The following is a 24,003-nucleotide window of genomic DNA, read 5'->3' on the forward strand; positions in this document are numbered from 1 at the left end:
AGATTAAGCGTGAAATCTGAAAGAAGAAGGCACCGGGGAGACAACACAAGATTAATGTTGGTAATAATCATTTGCATGAAGAGTGAAGGAGCAGGCAATGAAGGTGATTCAGTTGATAAAGACAGCAGAAGCGCAGGTAGGCAATCAAACTAAGAAATAATCGAGTGAGTTCTTTCGATGTGTGGCAATGAGTAGATAATAACCATAAGAGGGTGCAGGTGAATGACGGTGCAAAATTGGTAACCGATACAGAAGATACTGTATAGTTGAAGTATTTGATGAGCAATTTATCAGTATTATTTCATCAGGAGATGCTGAGGATATGGTAAAGTAGTAACTGATGTCAAATGAGCAGGATATACACGAGGAAATAAACTTGATGTTAATAAAGCAGTATGACTTGACAAAATATCTCCATTTGTCTTCAAAGAATCCTCTATGGAATTAATGGTATATTTCGCAAAACCATTTCACGTGAGTCTCACAACATTGCGAGTCCTAAAGAAATGGAAGGTGGGAAAAACTGTTCCACTTCCTAAAGGGGGAGGGGGTAGGACTCATGCTTCAAATTATAGGCCAATTTGTGTATTTAGCGTTGTTGTTATGGTATTAAGGAAGTTGGTGACAACGATTGAGAAGTGGGTTGATAATAGCAGTGTTCTTTATGATTGGCGGCAGGGGTTTGTTAGGGGGAACTCATGTTTCAGCAATTTGCTTATGTATTACAAGGTGACGAACTCACTCGATAAAGGAGATACACATATACGGTGATGTACTTGGATTTTTGAAAGGCCTTTGAGAGACTGCCACATGACAAGGTAGTAGCTAAGCTAAAACAGATGGAATTAGATAACAGACTAGTAAATTGGATAGCTGATTGGCTAATGAACAGTATCAACAGGGATACCTGTTGTATATGGAGGATTAGTATTCCCAAAAGAGGAAGGTTACTAGTGGAGTACCACAGGGATCTACTTTTGGGACCCCTATTGTTTAACTTGCACATTAATGATATTGGGATCACCTTAATTGGAGTTCTTCAGCTGTTTGCTGATGATGCAAAGTTGAGGAAAAATAAAAGTAGGGCAATGTTTTGGCTTTGTAGGAGAATCTGAATAGACTGTGTGTGAGCAAATCTGTGAAGCTATCAGTTTAATTATTAATTATATGAAGAGCCAAAGGCTTCAATTCGGCGACATAAACTTATTTAAGTTAAGGGATATTACATCCCATATTGTTTCATAGCCGAATAAGAAACTCAAAGAGTTTCATGCCGAATATAGTAAATATATAAAGTTCGTCGAGTCCAAGCGTAAGCAAATACCTGGATAGTGTTACAACTGATCCTTTAGGGAGTGCAACACAGGCAACTCATGGCAAGGGTGGAGCAAGCTCCGATCACTATTCATAATATTTCCCCATCATGTGAAACCCAGCTCCTAGGAGCTGTATTATTGTTCAACATTATGAGTGAGAGGTCACTACCCAGACCGGTTTCAACCTTTATTGAGGTCTCATCAGTGAGTAGGTAGACCTAGAAATACCAAGTTTGTAGCAAACAGAACTTACATATACCCTACTATGAGAATTGCCAAGAAGGTGTCCTAATAAATTATTAATTATATGAAGAGCCAAAGGCATGTTGCCAAGTGAAGTCTTGATATATGGTTGGCAAGATTCGAGCGTATAGTGTACAATTAAAGAGGAAATTTTGAAAGAGGTGGAAGAGATGAGAGATCTGGGAGTAGTGATGGATAGAGACTTGAAGTTTATAGATCACATTGCTAAAACCGTAAGATCATAACAGATTATAGCAATAATGAGGAAGACATTGATCAGGTCATATATATGAACTGTTGTGTGCAGATTTTGTCATCTGGTTTTCATGAGGTTGAGAATGTATTGGAGAGGGCTCAGAGAAGGTTTACTAGTGTTAGGCTTATGGAATGTCAAATTAGGAGAAATTGAGGAAATGCAATGCAGTGCAGTACCTTGTGAATAGAAGAGGGGATATGATTGAGACATATAAGTTGATGACGAGGGGTTGGAATCAGATTAATATGGAGAAAATTTTTGTAGATTAACCACGCTACCGGCGATGACGTCAAAGTTATCATGGATGCGAAGTACATATTAAAATTGTAATACCATTGATATTACATTGAAATATACGATGGATACAAAGCGTATGGGGATGCATATTTGATCCATAATGGCTGGTAAGGTGGTTAAAGGGAGGCAATGATAGAAACAAAGGCTGGCCATTCCTGGATGCTGTATAAGGAGGGTGTCAGTAGGGGAATGAAGAACAGGTTCTTTCCATGGAGAGTGATTAATGAGCAGAACGCATTGCTGGAAAGTGTGGTGAGTGCAGAAACTGTGAATGGGTTAAACCACCTTACCGGCCATTAAAGATCAAATATGCACCCTCAAAAGCTTCGTATCCATCATAGATTTCAATATAATATCAATGGTATTACAATTTTAATATGCACTTCACATCCATGGAAATGTGGATGTATACATACGTCCTGGCTGGTAGCGTGGTTAAGGCACTGTTTGATGATCTTGTTGCATGATAGCACATGGTCCTTCTGCACTGAGTCCTTTAACTCCATAGGGTCAGTTGTTAATAATAATAATTTTAATTATCTATTTCTGTGGATATATTTCAAAGTACCTTGGACATGTCTGTAATATCAGATCTTCAGAAAAAATATTGTTATTGGTTCCATTGGAGTTGATGCTGAAAAAAGAACCAGGAAAAAATACCATTTATAGTCCTTCCATGTACATTAGTCAATCTCTAGTACATGCAAGTAAGGTTTCTTCCCAGAAACTCGTATATTTGTTTTAGAAGTCATCAAGCTCTCTATATAAGTAGCCCAGCTGTGAAGAGAAGTCATGCAGAAACTTCATTTGCTTATGCTTGCATAAAAGAAATGGAATATACTTTCTTGAGCTGTGTGTGTATATATACAGGGTGTTCGGGATAAATTTGACATATTTATAATTAATTATATTTTTCCGTAAGTTACATGTATTAACACACACTTCTCTTCATTTAAAAGTTTGGACCCTTCTTCATTCACATACAAGATGTCAGAAAGGATGGATAGCTGGAACCCACCTGAATCATGGAAGAGAATAACTTGTATCATGATGATTCGTGCCCGCCATCAAAATAAGGATATTACGACTGCTGCCCAATGCTCCCTGAATACAGTAAAAACAATCAGGCATGAACTAGAGACTTGCAATGGTGACTACGAGGATGTAGCAAGAAGAAAGATCCCTAGCAGACGATCTGATTGCGTTCGTACAGCAGAATTCCTCGCAAATCTGCAGGAACAGGTGTTGAAGAACCCTGGCATTGGAATTCGGGCTTTGTTCGTGGAGTTGCTAACTGTAGTCAAGCCCTGGATAACAAGGGTAGCCAATGGTAGGCCGTATGTATGGCAGCAGGATTCGGCCCCTTGCCACACCTCTGGGAAAAGTCAAAAATGGTTGTCTGAAAATTTCTACGACTTCACCAGTCCAAATGTTTGGCCTCCAAACTCCCCAGACCTTAACCCCATGGATTATTTTGTATGGGGCGCAGTTGAAAAAGACACCAATCGCACTTCCAGTAATACAAAAGCCCAGTTAATGGATAAAATTAAAACAGTTTTTGCGGCCCTTCCCAGGGAGACTGTAGCATCAGCTTGTTCGAGGTTCCGAAGCAGAATTGAAGCTGTGATCGATGCTAATGGTGGTTATTTTGAGTAAATCTTGTTGATAGTATTGTAATTAACTCTGCCTGTAATGTTTTTTTGTCAATTCATTAAATTTAATAGATACAAAGAAGATTTTCTTTTTCCTTACGAAACTGTCAAATTTATCCCGAACACCCTGTATATATATATATATATCAGTGGAAGTGACATTTACTTCCTTGGTGCTAAGCTAACCAAAGGAAGACTAAGCTCAATTCTTGTCACCAACTAGAGGATCTTTTTGTAATCCTTTCTTCGACCAGTTCCTGCGTTAGTCGATCTCTGGCTTTTTTCCACAGGAAAAGTGTTTCCTGTGGAAACGTTTTTCCACAGGAAACTCAGGGTTTTTTATACAGTAAATTCACAAAAACTGATCATAGATGCCAGACTATTTCAGAAAATAGCATATTGTGTCGGGTGCTATAGCCTGCAAGATGGCAGCACATTTTTGTCAGTCACTGGATGCCACTTAAAATTAGTGATAGTCCTGGGCCAGCTATCTCTGATTGGCTACCAGCAGAAATTGAACTTCCCACTCAGGCTCCAAAAATTAGAGCTGAAGAGGACTTGCATACTCCCTATAAGGCAATAACATGCATTAACTGATATATAATTTAAAATTTTAAAGAGCATTGTGTCTCTAACTCCATGGAGGTCAGATGTTAATAATAATAATATTCAAATCTTCAACTTGAGACTGACATTTTCCAGTATCAACCTTTAAATTTTCCAAAGCTCTTATTGTGTGTTTGAGTTTTACATCTTCTGAATGGTAGTCAATCTTGCCTGAAGTGGTACAGTTCAAAACAATGAAATATCTTCAAGAATGTCTTCATTAAAGGTCTTGCAGAAAATGAATGTTTGCAAAACCACTTTGCCAGATAAATGGTGTTAGTCATTATCTACTGAATTGTATACTGCTCTACACTTTATAGCCATTGTTGGTTTAACAACTGGTTGAACCGCCCACCCAATCTCCAAAAGCTAGACAGGGTTAAAAGGCCTCGCCTACTCCCTGTAGGGGAATAAAAGGCATTAGCTGATTATTATTACAAATGTTCACAAAATTCTTGAGAATGTAACAATTGGCTCACTGAAAGCTGGTGTGAGCTGGCTTCAGCACATACTATCGGAACATCAACCTCTAGTTACTGTAGATTCTGATCTCTAAACCCTTTTTTCACTGGGATTTGGATAACCTACTCAATTTCTATGAAGCAAAAATGAACTCTGCTTTATTTCCCACAAATCTCTAGACATGTAATTCCAAGAAATTGAATCTAAAGAGATTTATCTCTTTAGGCATTGTTACATGTTACATTATTTCAATTCTCTACATCTAAAAAAATAAGTTTTTTTTTACCCATCTAAAAACCCTCCTTGACTTTGATCTCTGATAGTCTGTAACGGGGGAATCTTGGATTAAATCAATTGTGGATAGGCTATAAGCATTAGGTGTGTTAGCAGAAGAGTAAGTTTTAAGATTTTTAAATGAGATTTCATCATATAGTGGTATTAATTTGATAAATTCACATCCAAACATAACACCGAGTCCAGGACTTTTCTACGTAACCATTCTTTAATGCTGCACTCTATTGCATTTTCTCTGTGAGATGTTTAGTAGTCTATAAGAGTAAATAAGTTTTTAAAGATATTTGGGCTCATTTTGGGGGTGAAATAGGATCAAACAATCAGGTAAATTGAGTGAAGCAACAGAACACCAATAATAAATTCCTTTGTAAGACCTGAGAATTCTTGGAGTAAGAAACTATATTGTTCACTTTTTATTTTTTTAATGTTCAGATTCTACTATTACTTGTTATATCAATCTCAATCAGGTGATGCAGGTATTTTTGGAATATAGTTCAATTGAGTTTATGATGCTATTTTTTCCATACTGGCAATCATTCTTTTGCTATTTCCAAGTTTGTTGAATGCTTTGATTCGTTGGCTAGATATTACTAGTCTTGCTGTACTTAATATACTAATCACATTAAGTATAATGTTAGTTCTTGTGTTTTCTATTTTTCTGTCTACAGAAAAAAACAAATGCCAGTTGTGGAAACGGTGGCATATGAATTACTCAAATTCTCTTCTTTATGTGTGGTAGATAAAATGTTGATTACTATGATAATAATAATCAGCACTCAGGAATTTCCATAGAGTACTGTGATTGATGAGAAGTTCCACATTAACTTATATAATGCCTAAGTTACTTTTCTTTCAAGTTATTCACTGATAAAGCATCCATAGAGCACTTGGAAGAACGACGATACCCTGCACCCTTCAATTCTCATTGTGACAAGAGTAATCTTATATGGGTACTTTTAATGGAAGGTGAGTTAGCCGATCTCATAAGGAGGTAAGAGGATTTTTTTCTCCCAAATATTCAGGTTTCTCATCCCATGTAAAGGAAAATCAGCCAGCAAAACGTGTAATTTACAGACAGGAAAAAAAAAAAAAAACTGTTGATGGGCAGTAGATGGCATTGACTCTAGTTGTGTGTAGTTGGAGAATTAAGTAGTAGGAAAGACTGTGAGAAGTGTGTAGCAGTGCAGAGCATCTGGTGATGAGTCCTTGGACTCCTTGAAGGTGTCATATAATAATTTAGACTGCACATTGTTGCTCCATTTCCAGATAAGATTATTTATTATTAGTATTGGGCAGACCTCCACGGTATAAGAGACTTGAAGGTTTGCTACAAGCTGAACCAAAGCAAACATTCACTATCTGCACATCACCATCTTTTTGAAAAAAAAACGTTCCATGCAAAAATCCTATTTCTCTTGTCTTTTGGAAAATCTTCCCATTATCTATTTGGTAAACACTTCTCAACAACATATCTCTTATTCATACCCACCCCTGCTCCTATTGCTATCCTGCAAATTATATTTTTCCTCAATCTGTTCTGTCCTGATGTTATCTTTATATCCTTTCGAAAGTTTCCACATACCCATCAAATCAAGGTTATCAGATCTGTACACACTAGTCCAGATGTTGTCTGATTGAGGTATAATGGAACCACTACATTCTTATCTCTGCCAGCTAATGGCCTCTTCACCACTGCAGCATTGGTAGTAGTCCTATGTTTATGTGTTGGACTTTAATGATAAATAATGACTTACACATAAGTTTAGTTAAGAGCTTTTATTAGCAGTGACCATCAATGTGTTGATCAAATCAAATATCATCTAGAAGCACACAACAGATATTAATTAAACTATACTTATCTTCCTGGCCAACAAGTTCATGGAATGAATACCATGCTGCAAATTGTTTTACAAAATGTTGATTTCAGAAAAATTTTTGATAATTGCTTCACTTTAGTTAATCAGAAATCACAATATTGGGATGCAGGAAAGAGGTAAACACAAACAAGTGACATTGCCACAGTTAATAGAGCATACAGTGAAAGGTACGAAAAATGTATCCTTAGAAATTCACTGCAAGAAAGAACTGTATGATGAAAGCAATAGACAAATTTCTTCTCTGTAATGGAATTCTCTGCAAATGATCCTTCATTGAATAAATTCTTAAATCACAATCATTTTCATTGCTAATAGTAAGTCAATGCCCAGAACACAACTGGACAAATAATAACTACTATTCTAATATGTAGGTAATCTAACATAAGTTCAAATGGATAGTTAATTCTGACAATAAACTTGGTGAGTGGTCATTGTAATATGAAAAGGGTGTCCATATAGAACACCCTTTTCATATTACAATGGAACTAGTTTTTGCTCTTAACGTAACTGTATTTTTTAAGGAAATTACAACATATACCAATATGAACTAAAATTTAATGATTATTATTAACACCAGATCTCCATGGAGTCAAAAGACTCATTGCAGGAGGCAAACACTGTTACACACAAAGTGTATCAATGTATTTGCATTAATCACAATGTTCACATCAATGCATTCCACTTGTCAACCACTCTCCATGCAGAGAACCTGCTCCATATGCCCCTGCTCACATCCTTTTTATACAGCTTCCAGGTATGTCCCCTTGTTCTACTCCCCCCTTCTCCTATTCTATTAAAAATTTCTTTGATATTAACTTGGTAATAACACTTTACCAACTTAAATGTCTAAATTATATCCCCTCTCTTCCTCCTATTCACAAGGCTTTGCACACGGCATTCACTCAATCTATCCTTGTATCCCACATCTCAAAGAGCAGTTACAATCACAGTCAGTCTTCTCTGGGCCATTTCCAATATATTCTCATCACCATGAAAGCCAGGAGACCAAATCTGCGCACAATAATCCATACGAAGTTTCATCCAGGCCTTATAAAATGGAACCAGGACCACTTTATTTCTATAATTTAAGGTCCTCAGCATCATTGCCATAATCTGATGTCTTCACAACATGTGCAATGTGACCTCTGAACTTCAGATCCTTGTCCACCACCACCACTCCAAGGTCTCTTATCTCCTCAACTTCTTCCAAAATTTCTCCACCAATTGTATACTTTTGTATACAACAATGGCATTCATTCCATTGTTGCCCACCAAATTTCAGAACATTACACGTTGCAACATTGAATTGACAGTTCATACTGTTGCCTACTCATGCAATCTATTCAAGTTCTCCTGTATGGCCACAACATCTGCTTGATTCCTCATCACTCTTCCCAGTTTTGCATCATCTGCAAACAGTTGTATATTATTATTATTTGACACCTCCAGGGAGTCCAAAGACTCATTGAGAGAGGGCACCTGCTCTACAACTTCATCTCCACCATTCAATCACCAACTGACCACAACTACAGCAATGCAATCTATCGCCGACTACCACTAGTATTTCTACAGACAATCACAAACATCCATACCCACAGCAGGATTCAAACCCGCAGCCTTTTGGCTGGAGAGAGGCTACGCTATCCACTTGGCAAACCAGGCCGGCAGTTAAGCCTCTCACAAAATCATTAATAAACAAATTAAATAAAAATGGTCGCAAAACAGACCATAGTGGCACACTACTAGTAACTTTCCTCTTACAAGATAGTGCCCCCCCCCCATAACAATTTACTGATACCTAGTCACTATCCGACTCACTGGTCCATGCAATCTCATCTGCTTCAGTTTAGCAAACGCAACTTGTGTGGCAATCTATAAAATGCCTTTGCAAAATATAACTATACCACTGTATATGCATATCCCTTGTCCAATACATTCATCACCTTTTGATAGTACATTTATAGGCAAAGGTGGACTGAGTTCTCATCACTTTCCTTAGTATTTCATAATGCAAAGCACATCTCTTTGCAGACATGTATAATGGCCACTACCCAGACCAGTTTCGACCTTTATTGAAGTCTCATCAGTGGGAGCCAGACCCAGAGGTGGTGATACTAAGGTGGAAGTAATGGAGAAGTCATATTTACCTATACGAGTTGTCAAAGGGTGTTACACCCTATTATTAAAATTCTCTGGATTAGAGATACGTTTATGGAATTTTTTTTGAATTGGTTAGACTATAAATTATATATTTAGTTTAATCCTTTATAGCCCCAGTCCTGAAGATACTTCAGGTGCAAACTTTGTTTACTTACGCTTGGATAAAGGATTAAACTAAATATAAACTGTCTCCATCATTTACCCAATCCTGAAGTTTGCTTACGTAAAGGATTAAACTAAATATATAATTTATAGTTTAACCAAGTGAAAAAATTTCCATGAACTTATCTCTAATTCAGAGAATTTTAATAATAGGGTGTGACATCTTTTGGCAAGTCATATAGGAAAAATATGACTTCTCCATTACTTCCGCCTTAGTATCCCCATCTCCAGATGAAAACATTACCAGCTGTATACCATATTGATGGAACTGTACTCCAGGAAACTGACAGAGCCATGGATTTGGGTGTGTTAATAGATAGGGATTTGAAGTTTAGAGGGCATGCTGCAAAAATGGCTAAAACAGCTCTTCAAATTACTTGCAGAGATAAGGTTTATCTCTGCTTGTTAGGGTGTTCTTCAGCAAGTAATTCGATGAGCTGTTTTAGCTGCTTTTGCAGCATGCCCTATAAACTTCAAATCCATATCCATTAACACACCCAAATTCCTGGCTTTGTCAGTTTCCTGGAGTACAGTTCCATCAATATAATACAGCTGGTAATGTTTTCACCCCAAAACATTACCAAAATGGTAATGTTTTTGCCCAAACACCTTACAATTCCACAAGGCTGACATCCATTCTCCTTTGTCCCAGACTGCTAGTCTATCCAAATCATCCTGCAAAATTTTAACATCTTTATCAACTATTGCTCTAACCAATTTTGTATCATCAGCAAACAACTGAATAGTTCCTCTCACATAATTTCTTCTATTGTTAATGTACAAATTAATAGTAGTGACCCAAGAACAGATCCCTGCAGCATGCTATCACAGGCCTTCTGCTGGACTCTACTCCTGAATTAACTACTGTCTGGTATTTCTTTATCAACCACCTTCTTATCCACTTCAACTTTATTTTCATCCTTGTGTGTTACAATTCATTGATTAGAATTTCATGTGAATAATTTAGTGAATTTTAACCATCAAAATACATTTCTGTCTTAATTCCTGGAAGGAGACCATATCTTACTGTCCCATGCTTTTGATAGCATTCTGCTTTCCAATTAAGATCAGTTTCTTCTTCTGGGACTGACTTTCACTCCTAGCCGAGGCATAAGCACATGATATCCACAACTTCTTTGGCCTCCAAAAAGCTTGGTATTTTTTTTCATTTCAAGTAATGTTACTCTTCTGCTCAAATCCTAATGCTTTATAATCCCAAATCCAGCCAACATCAGAATACTGTTCTCAGACATCCCTCCAATTATTTCCCCATAGGTGCTCTGGTTTTACATTTATGTCCTTTCTGTAAGTATTTCCATGGATGCTATGCCACTGAACTGGCTGCCACCTACTATCCATTCATTTCTTCTAATTGTGTATGAACATGCAAAGCTGCAGGTCAACATCACTATACAGTTTATCTCCAAACTTAATGAACCAACTTCCCATTCTCATTTTTCCTTCACTATGCCTCTGTCCTTTGGAATAATCTTCCCCATACTATTTTTTCTAATGGATACAACTCCAACTCTTCAAAAAACATTAACAGATCCCTTCTTCCAATCTAATTACTTGCTTACACATGGCACTGCAATGCTATAGGTCTTGAGATTCTCCTATGTGTGTGTGTGTGGGGGGGTAATATAAATTATACATACCTGCATAAACGTACATACATACTCTGAAATATGACTATGACATGAAGGTTGAAACATCAGGTTAGTAATTTTAACATTACAGTTATATTCATTCCACACAATAGTTGAGTCCACATAAATTTGTTATCAGGATTACTGCAAATATTCCATCAAAAAGGAAAGAGTTATTTTGATGTGGTAAAATGCTCTGATGAAAGGGCTTGAGTAAATGGAAACATGGCCTATGTATCTAATGCTATGAGACAGATATGTCTGTTAAGTGCGTTTTTTTTTTCTCTCTCTTTTTCTGTTGTTGGTTTGCCTATTTTATGGTAAAAAAACTCAAGTTTCCATGAAAACCTTGTGACCTCCAAATGCTAACTCATCTTCGCTTGAAAGGCCTTTATAAAAAAAAAAAGTGTGTCACATCCAAGATGATTTCTACGTTATTCCAATTTAAGGACAAAATGTCTGTGCACTTGTGTTATGGAGGAGAAATTTTGTGATTTGTCTACATGGAGTTACACTTAGTCTTGTATATATTTATCAATGTTTACAGAACTTCGCTTATGTGGCAGGATTGAAGTCAACAGGTTACAACATCACATTATTACTTTCTAGCTTCAATAAGGATCACATAACTCATTATAGATCATAATGAAAAACATCTCAGCTTAAAAACTAGTAAATCCACCACCAAACTACAAAACATTCTACTATCCACAAAAAATATATACTATATTAATATTCTTCAGATGATCTTCAATCAACTTTTCAGAATGACTTCTGTTTTCCCACCTTCCATGACAATTGAAGCATGCTTGGAATTACTTAACAGCATTTAGTAATTAGCATTTACTTCAGAAAAGTACTGAAGAAGAAATAAAGTTATTCTATAACAACTTAGAAATAATCTTGAAATTACTACTAAAGAGAGATGTACTAATCATTGGAGGAGACCGGAATGCAAAGATTAGAAATAACAATGAAGGATGGAAAAGAATAATGGGCCAATATGGATATGGAGAAAGCAATGAAAGAGGAGAAGGAACGTTCGAGTTTCCCTTGAAGCATGACATAATTTGCAAGACAAAATTCCAATAAAAAGACGCAGGAAGTGGACATGGCAGTCATCTGATAAAATTATAAAGAACATGCTAGACATTATTTAAACTAAGGGGATATTAAATCCCACGTTATTTCAAAGCCAAATAAGAAACTTAAAGATAGGAATCAAAGAGTTTCATGCCGAATATAGCAAACTACAAAAGTTTCGGCGAATTGTAGCGTAAACTAAAGCACATAGTTCAACACTAGGGCAACTTGTTGCAAAGGTGGGGAAAGTTCTGATCACTATTCTTAGTATTTCCCATAATGTAAAACGCATATCCCAGGAGATGTATGATGTTATACATTATGGTGGAAGGTCACTACCCAGACTGGTTTCGACCTTTATTGAGGTCTCATCAGTGAGTAAGTAGACCAGTTAATACCGAGGTTATAGAGAAAAGAACTTATTATAATTTGCTATAAGAGTCCTATCTTTGAGTTTCTTATTCGGCTTTGAAATAATGTGGGATTTAATATCCCCTTAATTTAAACATGCAATGTACAATAAGTTCTTTTCGCTATAACCGCAGTATTAACTGGTCTACCTACTCACTGATGAGACCTCAATGTTGAAACCGGTCTATCTCCTAGGAGAAATGTTTTACATTATGGGTAATACTAAGAATAGTGATCAGAACTTTCCCCACCTTTGCAACGAGTTGCCCTAGTGTTGAACTACGTGCTTTAGCTTACACTATAATTCGCCGAAACTTTTATAGTTTGCTATATTCGGCATGAAACTCTTTGATTCCTATCTTTGAGTTTCTTATTCGGCTTTGAAATAATGTGGGATTTAAATATCCTCTTAATTTAAATAATGTTACATCGCCAAAGTGAAGCCTATTGGCTCTTTTATTTTAAATAAATGCTACACATGATACTCATAAGCAAGAGATAGGCCACATGAGTTCAGCAGTGTCGAGCATTTCAAGGAGCAGACATGAAATCAGATCACAGCTTAGTGATTCCAACATCAAGTTGGAACTCAAGTGATAAGTGAAGACAGTTTCATAGAGACAGAGATATGAGGACAATGAGTGAGAAAATCACAGGCAAGTGTCTAAGAAGGTGCTCAAGGAAGAACTGAAATACATTATGGAAAAGGAACTGGAAAATAGAAACAACAAAGATTAGTGGATCAATCAAATGAGCAGTGGAACACACAGCCCCAGAGACAGAGAAGAGATGGATTTCACAGGAAAGATAATTCAAGAGCATTAAAGATTAGGAGAGAGAGATCTATGTGGAAATGGAAGAACATACAACAAAAGGGGATAAAGTGAAGAAGGCAGTTAGAAGAGAAATTATTCCACTCACTCACTGCTCTCTGGAAGAAAAACCTAGCTCTTATCCCTTTCTTGACTGAGAACAACCTTAACTTCCATGGATGCCTCCGTGTTCTCTCCCCACCTTCCATATAACGAAAATTTTCATCACTTCAAATGTTATAACACCCATTCAAAAGTTTATAGACCTCTATCATATCACTCCTCTTTCTCCTGTTAACCAAAGTCTGCAATCTGCATACTTGCAATCTGTCCTCATAATCTAAATCCCATAATCTGGATATAATCTTTGTAATTCTTCTTTGCATCCTTTCCACAGCTTCTTTATCCCCTTGAAACCCAGGAGACCAAATCTGCGCAAAGTAATCCAGGTGTGATCTTATCAAAGCCTTATAAAGAGGCAAATTTACTTCCTTATCCTTATATGTCAAGGTTCGCTTCAACATGGCAATTATCCTCTGTGTTGTGTTTGCAACTTTTGCTATATGACCTTTGAACTTTAAATTCTTATCCACCAATACATCAAGATCCCTTGCATCTTCAGTTTCTTGTAGCATAAGCCTGCTAATATAATATGCGGCTGGAACTCTAATCATGCCAAAGTGCATAACTTTACACTTACTAACATTAAACTGATAGCCATTTTCGTTTGCCCAGATTTCCAGTCTATTCAAATCATTTTGTAATTGCTGAATATCAGTATCATTCCGGATTGCCCTGCCTATCTTCGCATCGTCAGCAAACAATTGCAAATCTGATGATAGACTCCTCTTAATGTCATTAATGTATAGATTGAACAATAATGGCCCAAGAACTGAATCCTGAGGTACACCACTGGTTACCTTAAATCTGGCAGATTCACCCCCACTGTATACAACTTTTTGATATCTGTCTGTCAGCCATCCCTTGATCCAAGTCAATAGATTATATTCAAATCGCATATCCTTCAGTTTATGCAACAGCCTATCATGAGGTATCCTATCAAATGTCTTAGAAAAATCCAACATTATCATAGTGTATCCATTCCCTTTATCCAACTCGGCTGTAACATTATTATAAAATATGAGCAAATTGCTAAAACATGACCTTCCTTTAGTAAACCCATGCTGTTCCCTGCAGAGTATAGAATACTTGCCTATCCATTTCTGTATGCGAGTTCTTACCAACTTCTCTAAAATTTTCACTACCACACTAGAGATACTAATAGGTGAGTAGTTAGACACAGCAGTTTTTGCACCACCCTTGTGCAATGGAACTATCATACATTCCTGTGGTAACATTCCTGAGCTGAGATTCAAGTTATACAAATGTGTGAAAGGCCTAGCCAATTCAGCTGAACATTCCTTTAGCAAATGGGCTGATGTTCCATCTGTCCCTATTGAGAAATTCTTATCCATGTTATGCAAGAGCTCTTCAACCTCAGCTCTTGAACCTCTAACCTGGTTGATATATCTTAGCAAAGTGAGCACTCATTAACTCAACAATCTCTTTAGCTTCCGACGCTCATGTACCATCTGCATTTAATAAAGTTATTCTTTGACATTCATTCTTTCTTTTGCTTGCGGCATAACGATAAAATTCTTTTGGATTGTCTTTAGCTTGCATGATCAATTTCTTTTCATACTCTGTTTTAGCTTTTCTCACAATACTCGTTACTTTTCTGGCCTGAGCTTCATATATTTCATAACTCCTCTCACTGTTATTCTCATGATATTCTTTCCACATCATCTTTTTCTTGTGAATCTATTGCTTAATAAGGCTGCCCATCCATTTCACTCCCAACCTACTTATTCTTCAAACACTAGAGATATACTGAGATACTGCTTCATTCAAGCACTTTTTCAAAGATTCCCATGCATTGCTGACATTTTTTCCATTCAGTAACTGATACCATGGGACCAAAGATAGTATTCTTCTAAGTTAATCATAATTTCCAGTTTTGTAGTTCAGCATGTAGCCTGTTTTAATTGGAGCTTCAATACAAGTAGATACTTCCAAAGAAAGAACGACATGATCACTATCACCAATTGGTTGTAAAATAGCCATATTCTTGACAGAGATCCCTTCTGACTCCATGAGCAAATCCAACACTCTTTGACCTAGAGTTCCTTCTTTCACATCCTGCTTGAGAAAGTTGTCCCGCAACAATTCAATAAATTCCTGTTCTATCTTATCATAAGATTTCTCTTCTACCCAATCAATGTTTGGAAAATTAAAGTCACCCATAATGATAATTCGTTTGGTATCCATAAAGCTAAACTGACAATGCATTTCTTCATCCCCTACAACTGAGCCGCCAGGTGAACAACACCCCACCATATATTTCATTCTGCTAACCTCCATTTCACACCAGATTGACTCAAACTAATCGCTACATGGGACATTGTTATATCATTGTTTTCTTGTATTTCTACCCTAACTGGGGTTAAGTCATCTGATATCATTAGTAGTACTCCTCCTCTCCTATCTCTTCTGTCATTCCTAAAAATAGTATATCCGTTACACTTGATCCCACTTACCATATCTGATTCTAATAGCCAGGTTTCACTAATGCCAACAATCTTAGGCCACATCGTATTCAATAAAGCAACAAACTGAACTCCTTTGTTTCTAATGTTCCTGGCATTTGTGTATAGACATAATAAATTATGACCTAGCCTATTCTTATAATTAGATATGCAATCTATTTGGTCTCGTTCTAGAAATTTCTCTTTTCCCTCCCCAGACATAGTTAAAAGGTCCGAACCCAAAGCATATTTTTCCACTCCTATGCCACATACATAACCATGTTCAAGGCATTCATATCTTTATCACGTTTGTATACCATAGCTAAACTTTCACACACACATTTTCCCATTCCTCCCTTGATGATCTAGTTTCTCTGATTCTCTGCATTGGGTCTCATATAAGAAGTAATTTCTCCAAGTTTCTGATTCCAAATGAATTCAAGTGCAGGCCATTATTCTTATACAAATCTTTTCTGCCATCAAACACACCCCCACACATCTAAAAACTCACATCCATATCTTCTACATAGCCTGCATGTGAAATCATTTGCTATCATTGCCCTCCTTCTTAACTCAGTACTATCATATCTAGGTAGTAATCCTACAATTTTTACTCTTTCACGTTTCTTTCTCACTTCTTCCAACAGACCTTTTCATATCTTCTCTCATACTATGTTTGTCACCACTTAAATTATTAGTACCTACCAGCACTACCATTTCTTTTACATTTCTTTTTTGGTTTTCAATTACGTTTGTCATATTTTTAATTTTTGCTCCCAGGAAACTAGAAGTGGTAAATAAATAAATTCCATGTCATGATACAGCATTCCTCCTTTTAACAGGAGTTCACGGTACCATCTAGTCCCCCCATATTTTATCCGGGCTCCGGAACCGGCATAGGCTGACAAATCAGACCTATGGCTGGGTCAGTATTCCTGACTGTAATCCGTGTGTGTGTCCTCGGACTGATTTGCCTGCTTGCGGGATGAAAAACACCAGATAAACTGGCAGGAAAACCCTGCTGTCCACGCCCAAGACTGGCTAACTTGGCTGTGGCTGAGGAAGATCCTAGAGCTCCTCACATCATTGACGGGAATCGAACCTAGGACACTCCTTTCCCAGGCATATGGTTGCGAAGCGCAAAGCCACTAGGCTAACTGCACGGACACTAGAAGTGGTGACTTCCTCGGCAAGTGCAAATTTTAAATTTGAGTCATCATACCATATTACCTCTTTCTTCTTAGATATTAACTGACTTTCCTTGTTATTATTAATATTTTGATTTCCATGTTCAGTATTTTCCTCATCCTGTCGAAGTTTAGACAAACGTTTTTCCACTTTTTCCAATTCCCTGGTCGATTTCCTAAGAATTTCTTTTAACCAAGCTATTTCTAATGTCAACGTATCCTGAGATAAATTATTATCATCACTGCAGCAGTGCTTTTGTTCAGGACAAACGCTCTCTTCAGTAGCAAAAACTTTAGCTTTAGTCACTGCCTCCATATTCCATAAATATTCCATCTAAACCTACAGCAGTGTTTGCATTTAAATTCTGCAATATACTAAGTACCTCTGATTTATTAACTTCAATTCTCACATTAGTTATTGTTACAGGTACAGAGATAGCCTCACTTGGGTGATAGACTTTTGAAAAGTGATCACTCAGTAACTCTACTATTACATCTGAATTGGTCACCTCAATACGATTAGCACCCACCTAAGGTTATCATTCAAAGTCATTCTTCCTTTTACTTGCCACATAGTGGAAGAACTCTTTGGGATTACCCTTGATATCCTTGGCTAAGGTCTTCTCTTAATCTGATTTATTTTTTCTTACTATGCTGGCAACCTTCCTAGCTTGAGCCTTGTACTGCTCATGGGTGTACTGATCGCCTTTCTCCTTGTAAATTTTCCATAACATTTTCTTTTTTTGCAGATCAAGCCTGATACTACTACTCATCCATCTAACGCCTACCTTGTCATCCTCACCATGGGAATACATTCTGATACTGCCCAACTCAGATACCTGCTTATTATATCCCATGCACTGCTAACATCTTTCCCCTGCAATATGTTCTGCCATGGGATGGCTGTAAGCTCACTCTGAAGCGTGTTATAATTACCTAACCTGTAGTTCTGTTATATACCCCTTCTTAAGAGAGAAATCCACAAATTTTGCAACCTCCCAAGTCAATACCACATGATTGCTCTCACCAATTGGAAGTAATGAGGACACCTTACTTATGCATATGTCCTCTGAACCTATGACCAGATCCAACGCACTCACACCATGAGTCCCTTCAGTAAAGTGCTGTTTCAAGTAATTATCTCTTAGAAGGTGTATGAATTCCATTTCCTTTTTGCCAAGTGATATTTCCTCCTTCCAATTGATATCACCATAATTAAAATACCCCATAATAATCACTAAACCTGCACTCATTGCACTAATTTGCTGATGCATGAATTCAATATTATCCCCTGGCTTATAGCAGCAACCAACTGTATATTTGGTTGCGTTGGTCACTATTTCACCAGACTGTCTCAAATGAACTATTATTCACACGTCTATCCTCTTGATATATTACTTTTTTTTGGCTGCAACTCATCAGCTATCATCAACAGTAATCCCCCCCCCCCGTTCTATCTATTCTATCCTCCCTGAAAATACTGTACCCATCACATTCAATTCCAGTAACCATCTTCTGCTGACAGCCAAGATTCACTAATGCCTACAACTTTTGGTGAGATTGCACTGACTAATGCCAAAAATTCTTCCCTCTTATTTCAAATGCTTCCTGCATTAGTATATAAAAATTGCAGATTCCCACATAATCAGCATTCTTATACCAGCTTTAGAACTGATATACATTCTACTAATTTCAGTAGTTCCATGCTGATTTTTATCCACTCTATTCTTCAAATTATTCCCAAAAAAGGATCAACAAATATACATTCACTACATAAGTTTCTGCTTCTTACACTCAACCTTTTCAATTTTAGTTTCCCTGCCCAATTACTTCAACTTGTTCAGAAAGAGATCCTCTTTTAAGATGGCAATAAATCTCCCTAAACATTTTGTAATCACTGCCTTCACATTCTCAGGTTCATATCAACATCATCAACCTTGCAATAAACAACCATAAAGCTATTATGTATACTGTGATATGTTAGTTACCTCTGCCCTTGAGTGGGCACAATGGATCTATCATTAAAGTACTCCCCTCACTATATTCCTCAATTTCCATTCCTTTTGAATATGTCATTCTCAGTTAACCAAGTTTCAACATATAGCAATAATCACTGCCTTCACATTCTGTGGACTAACCAATTCAATGCCACCAATTCATCACCCTTATTTCTGATACTTCTTGTATTAGCATACAAACATCTGTTTGAAGATATGCAAGCAGTGCCTGTGTCATCATTATGTAGTGCTATCTCATGACACAGAATAATATAGCCTGATAAACTATTCTTTGGTCTGTATGAGTTTACTATAGTGAGAGCCAACCCATAACCTGCGTCACGATTTAGTGCTATCATCTTGCTAGACCACAATAATACACCATAGAAAACTACAATAAACTGAGTTTTCTATAGTGAGAGTCGACTATATATAAATAACACAGCCACATGTAAAGGTCAAGTTTGATTTCAACGATTTTATTACAAAATAAAATACTTTACAGTATCTGGATACATCAATTTCTTTCAATAATTTGTTCTTGCTTCTAGCAATACATTAAAAATATAAAATAAGTTGCTAAAATTTTGGTCACCATATTTCTTCTAAAAATTTATGCCAGGATTCTAGCATTCTGAAATAAAAGTTTACAAATTTCATTTCGTCCTCCATAGTCCAAAGAATCAATACTTAAAATAATACATTCCATTTAAATTATCACTTACTCATTCTAAACTAACATTTTGTCATGTGAACAACTATAAAATTGAGGTTTTAATTTTATAAAGCCACTGATTCAAGTTCTCTGACACTCAATGTCTGTATATCTAAAATACTACAAGAAAATAGTTATAATTATTGATGCATAAATAAAAAACTAACATTTATTTACACTCATAAAAATCACTAACCAGTTACGTATAGTTATTTGCTACTTCATAAATAATATTTTGCATATTATAAATTAATGCCACTTTAAAAGGAGTTGGTATGTCTGCAGGCACAAAAAAATTAGATAGTGAATTTTACCAATTAGTTTCTAATTATAAAACATTTTATTGGTGTAGTCTACAGCACTTAACTCTATTTGGCAAACATTAGATGCAATCACAGATAAGAATCTCAGTGTTCATTTCAATTAATAATATCACACACTAATTTCTATTTTTGTCCACACTTCATCTTTTTGTGGAGGAGTTATTGATTCTTTTTCTTCATCAGCACACACAATAGTGGAAGAACTGGTTGCCCTCGACATATGTCTTGGGCTGGGATCACCATGGAATGTTACATTAACAGTAGGAAGGCTGACTTTACGAGGAGTCCGACAGATCTGCACAGAAGAAACCGAATCTTTAGTTCGTGGAGGTATAGCTGAAAAACTACCAGATCTTGGCCTATTTAACCTTGGAATTGGTTTCTTTTTGCTATATTTTGGAATTTCTATCCTGTTTCCCTTAAGGTTTGTTAAGGGTTCAAGTTCATGGCTCTCATTTACAGGAAGCTGATTGGGATTACTAGCACTAGATGTTGAAACAGTAGATTCAGAAAGGGTATACGGTGTTTTCTCTACAGGACTTGTTGCTGTTTCACAGCAGTGGACGGTGGGATAACTTAGTTGAAGTTGTCCTTTCTGAGGACCCAGTGTACTGAGCAATGGTAAAAGAAAAAATGTGGAATATATCCAGCTGATGGCCATCAGAAGGGCCAGGAATGTTCCAATTTGTAAATATGCCAATACAACTGATGAAAACATTGTTACTCCTGCCATCATAGTAGTAAATGCTGCCATAGCAACAGGACTTCCAACTCGTGATAGTGCAAAAATTACAGAAGATTCACGATCCTCTTGAGTAGAGAGCTTATAAGCAACACCATAGTGTATGGTGAAATCTACAGCAAGTCCAATAGCAACAGAAACCGTTATGCTTTCTAAAACATTTAATTTCCAGCCAAGTAGCACTAGTGATCCAACTGTAACAACAATTATGCAGGCAATAGTAATTATAGCAAATATGCTGATCAGTAAATTTAATGTTGTGATCAGCAGAGCAATAAATGACACAGCAATAGCGACGCCAATAGCAATCAGGGTTCCTTTTGACAAACTGTCTTGAAGATCAAAAAAATCTAGATCACTAGTAAACCAACCATTTTTCATGGTTGCGGGGGCATTTTCCATCATATTTGATACCCAGTTATCAACTGTAGTCTTGAAATTATAAATATCAGTATATGAACTTGAATATGTAAAAATGCTATTATATTCTATAACTACTACCTGAACTTTACCTGTTTCTTTTGAAAATTTTGGACCTGCTATCCCACGAAGAGCCCATCCATCCCATCCATGAGTACGATGAAGAATAGTAATGGCTTCTTGAACACACAAATTAAACACAGTCTCACTATATGGAAATTTTGATGACTCACAACAAGGAGTTCTGTTTGCTGTAGAAAATCCATCAACACATCTCCTCTCCATCCACGATTTAAAAGTTTCAATAAAGCAGTTTGATAAAAGTGGTCCAATTGTTAATTGATAAAATGTCTGATTTCTCAGCTGTCTACAAAAAGATAGTAACCATTTTTGGGATTCTGGTGTGGCAACATTAAATGTTGGATCAATTACTAAACTACCCCTATCAAATGGATTAAGATAGTTTCCATTATCAACAGGAAGGATACCCCATACCACTCGAATGGGTAATTTGTAATTTATCTCTCTCTCTTTTGCTTCTTGAAACCAAAAAAATTTTTTCAGTGACAAATCATATCTTTCAAATGGATGGTCAGCACTAAAAATCTGAAACTCTCTAGAATCTGGAAGACGCAGTCGTGGGTAATAGAATACAATAACAGCTCCACCAGCTGCAATACTTGAGAAGAGAAATAGCCAAAAGTATCGTGGCTTGATAATAACACATGGAAGAATTTTTTCAAAGAAAACTCTTGCTGAATCTGTAAAGCTGTAGTGAAGCTTTGACACAGAACTGCACAAGGAAGAACAGCACCAAAATCTTTGGAACTGAGGTAAGTAAACCCCCAGAGGAGGAATACAAAGACAGCATGTAGAGGAACACCACTTCTCTGCAATGATCACAGATGCAGGCAACCAAGTTACAGTGAAGAGAAAGTTAGCTAAAACTGCTGTTCCAGCAAAAATACTAGGGAGGAAAAAAAAGTTGTGTTATTAAATAAGAAATAATATGTAATTTTAAATGTCATGTTATCTTATTTAGATGAGAAAAATTTCTCTTCATATGGGAAACAATTTTTTCATATGGGAAACAAATGTATTATAAATACATATCAATTCTGAGAAATATACTCAACGAGGGCGTATAAAGGATATTATTATTATTATTATTATATGGTATTTCCATGGAGTCTGGAGACTCATCATGGAAGACCCAATCTAACTCTAATACACACAAAACATCTCATACCTGTTCTCAAACTCAGTCACTGACAAAGAACTCACAATTAATTCTGGCAATCCAATCCACCCATTCACCACTCTCCATGCAAAAATGGTCTGCAAACCCCTACTAATTACACTCTTACACAACTTCCATGGATCTACATTGAAGGGGAGGAAGAAGAAGAATGTGTTTAAGAATATATCATCATCATCAAATTCCTGCCACGTACCCTCAAGGGATGTACAGGATATGATAGTACTACATGAAAAATTTACATCATTACTAACTTCCTATCTACAATTTTCCTCCAAATCAGTCCGTATTTGTCAACACTTCAACATTATCAGATCTTATATTTCCATCGTCTAAGGCACTTTGTACTTTATCAATCCACCTATATCTTGGTCTTCCTGCCAACCTGGCAGAGAACACTTGTTTTGCTAATCTTTCCTTGCCCATTCTGTTTAAGTGACCTGAGATTAGCTCTGCTAACGCATTTCTGATGCTGACAACGTCAAGTTCTTTCCTAATATTCTCATTTTTAATACGATACTGCCATTGATGCCATCTGTTAACGCCTCTAATCTTTCTCAGGACTCTCATATCTTCGGTCTCTAGTCTATGGTCAAGTGTGTTACTTCTGACCCAGCTCTCAGATCCATAAGTTAAAATGGGTTTGAACACTGTCTTCTATACAGCTAATTTAGTGTTCCGACTAATTTCTCTTTTATTCCATATGAATTTATTCAATTGACTTCCTACCATACCAGCTGTGGTGATTCTGTTGTCTATTTCCATATTTAATTTACTATTTTCACTAAAAATCATGCCTAAGTAGCTGAAATGTTTTACTTGTTCCACAGGTTCTCCATTCACAACACAATTGACATTTTCAATGATTCTGCCTATTTTCATTGTCTTTGTCTTTTTAATGCTGACCTGCATACCATATCTATTACAACAGTTATTCAATTTAGTCAGAGAATCTTGCAGACTTGTAGCAGATTTTTTTAGAAGCATAACATCGTCTGCATAAAGCAAAGAGCTGACATTAACATCTCCAATTTTGATATCATGTTTAATACCACTTTCCTTCATAATGTGATCCATATAAATAATGAATAAAAGAGGGGATAATGGACATCCTTGTCTCACACCAGATTTAACATTAAACCATCTTCCTGTACTTCCTTCAATTCTAACTGCTGACTTACAACTCAAATAAAGACTAAGTATTGCTTGATATAATGTCCCATTGACATATAACTGTAGCATATTGAATAGCTTCTCTCTTGGCACCTTGTCATATGCCTTTTCCAGATCGACAAAACTTAAATACAGATCTTTGTTATATTCCCATGCTTTCTCGACTATATGTCGTAAAGTGAAGATCTGATCCTGACAGCCTCGATTTGGCCTGAATCCAGCTTCTTCACCAAGCTTTTCTTCCACAATTTTTCTCAATTATTTCTCAAGTATACTAGCATAAATCTTACCAGGAACACTCAGTAGGGAAATACTTCTGTAAT

The 24,003-nt window shown here is 36.5% G+C and overlaps 1 protein-coding gene across 4 annotated transcripts in view; it reads right to left on the bottom strand.

Moving 5' to 3' along the window:
• Positions 1–19,562: 19,562 nt before the first annotated feature.
• The window catches only part of LOC150102172 (protein dispatched homolog 1-like), a 94,282-nt gene continuing 89,841 nt past the window's right edge, over positions 19,563–24,003 (bottom strand). For all 4 annotated transcript variants that reach the window (XM_090399080.1, XM_090399081.1, XM_090399079.1 and 1 more), the window contains exon 7: positions 19,563–22,216. In XM_090399080.1, coding sequence (XP_090255206.1) covers positions 20,197–22,216 — 2,020 coding nt within the window. In that variant the 3' untranslated portion in view covers positions 19,563–20,196. The remainder of the gene's footprint in view (positions 22,217–24,003) is intronic.

Source organism: Typopeltis vanoorti, chromosome 10, assembly GCF_054136105.1.
Source record: "Typopeltis vanoorti isolate ZY-2024b chromosome 10, IOZ_Tvanoo_1.0, whole genome shotgun sequence".
In the NCBI taxonomy this organism is placed as follows: domain Eukaryota; kingdom Metazoa; phylum Arthropoda; class Arachnida; order Uropygi; family Thelyphonidae; genus Typopeltis; species Typopeltis vanoorti.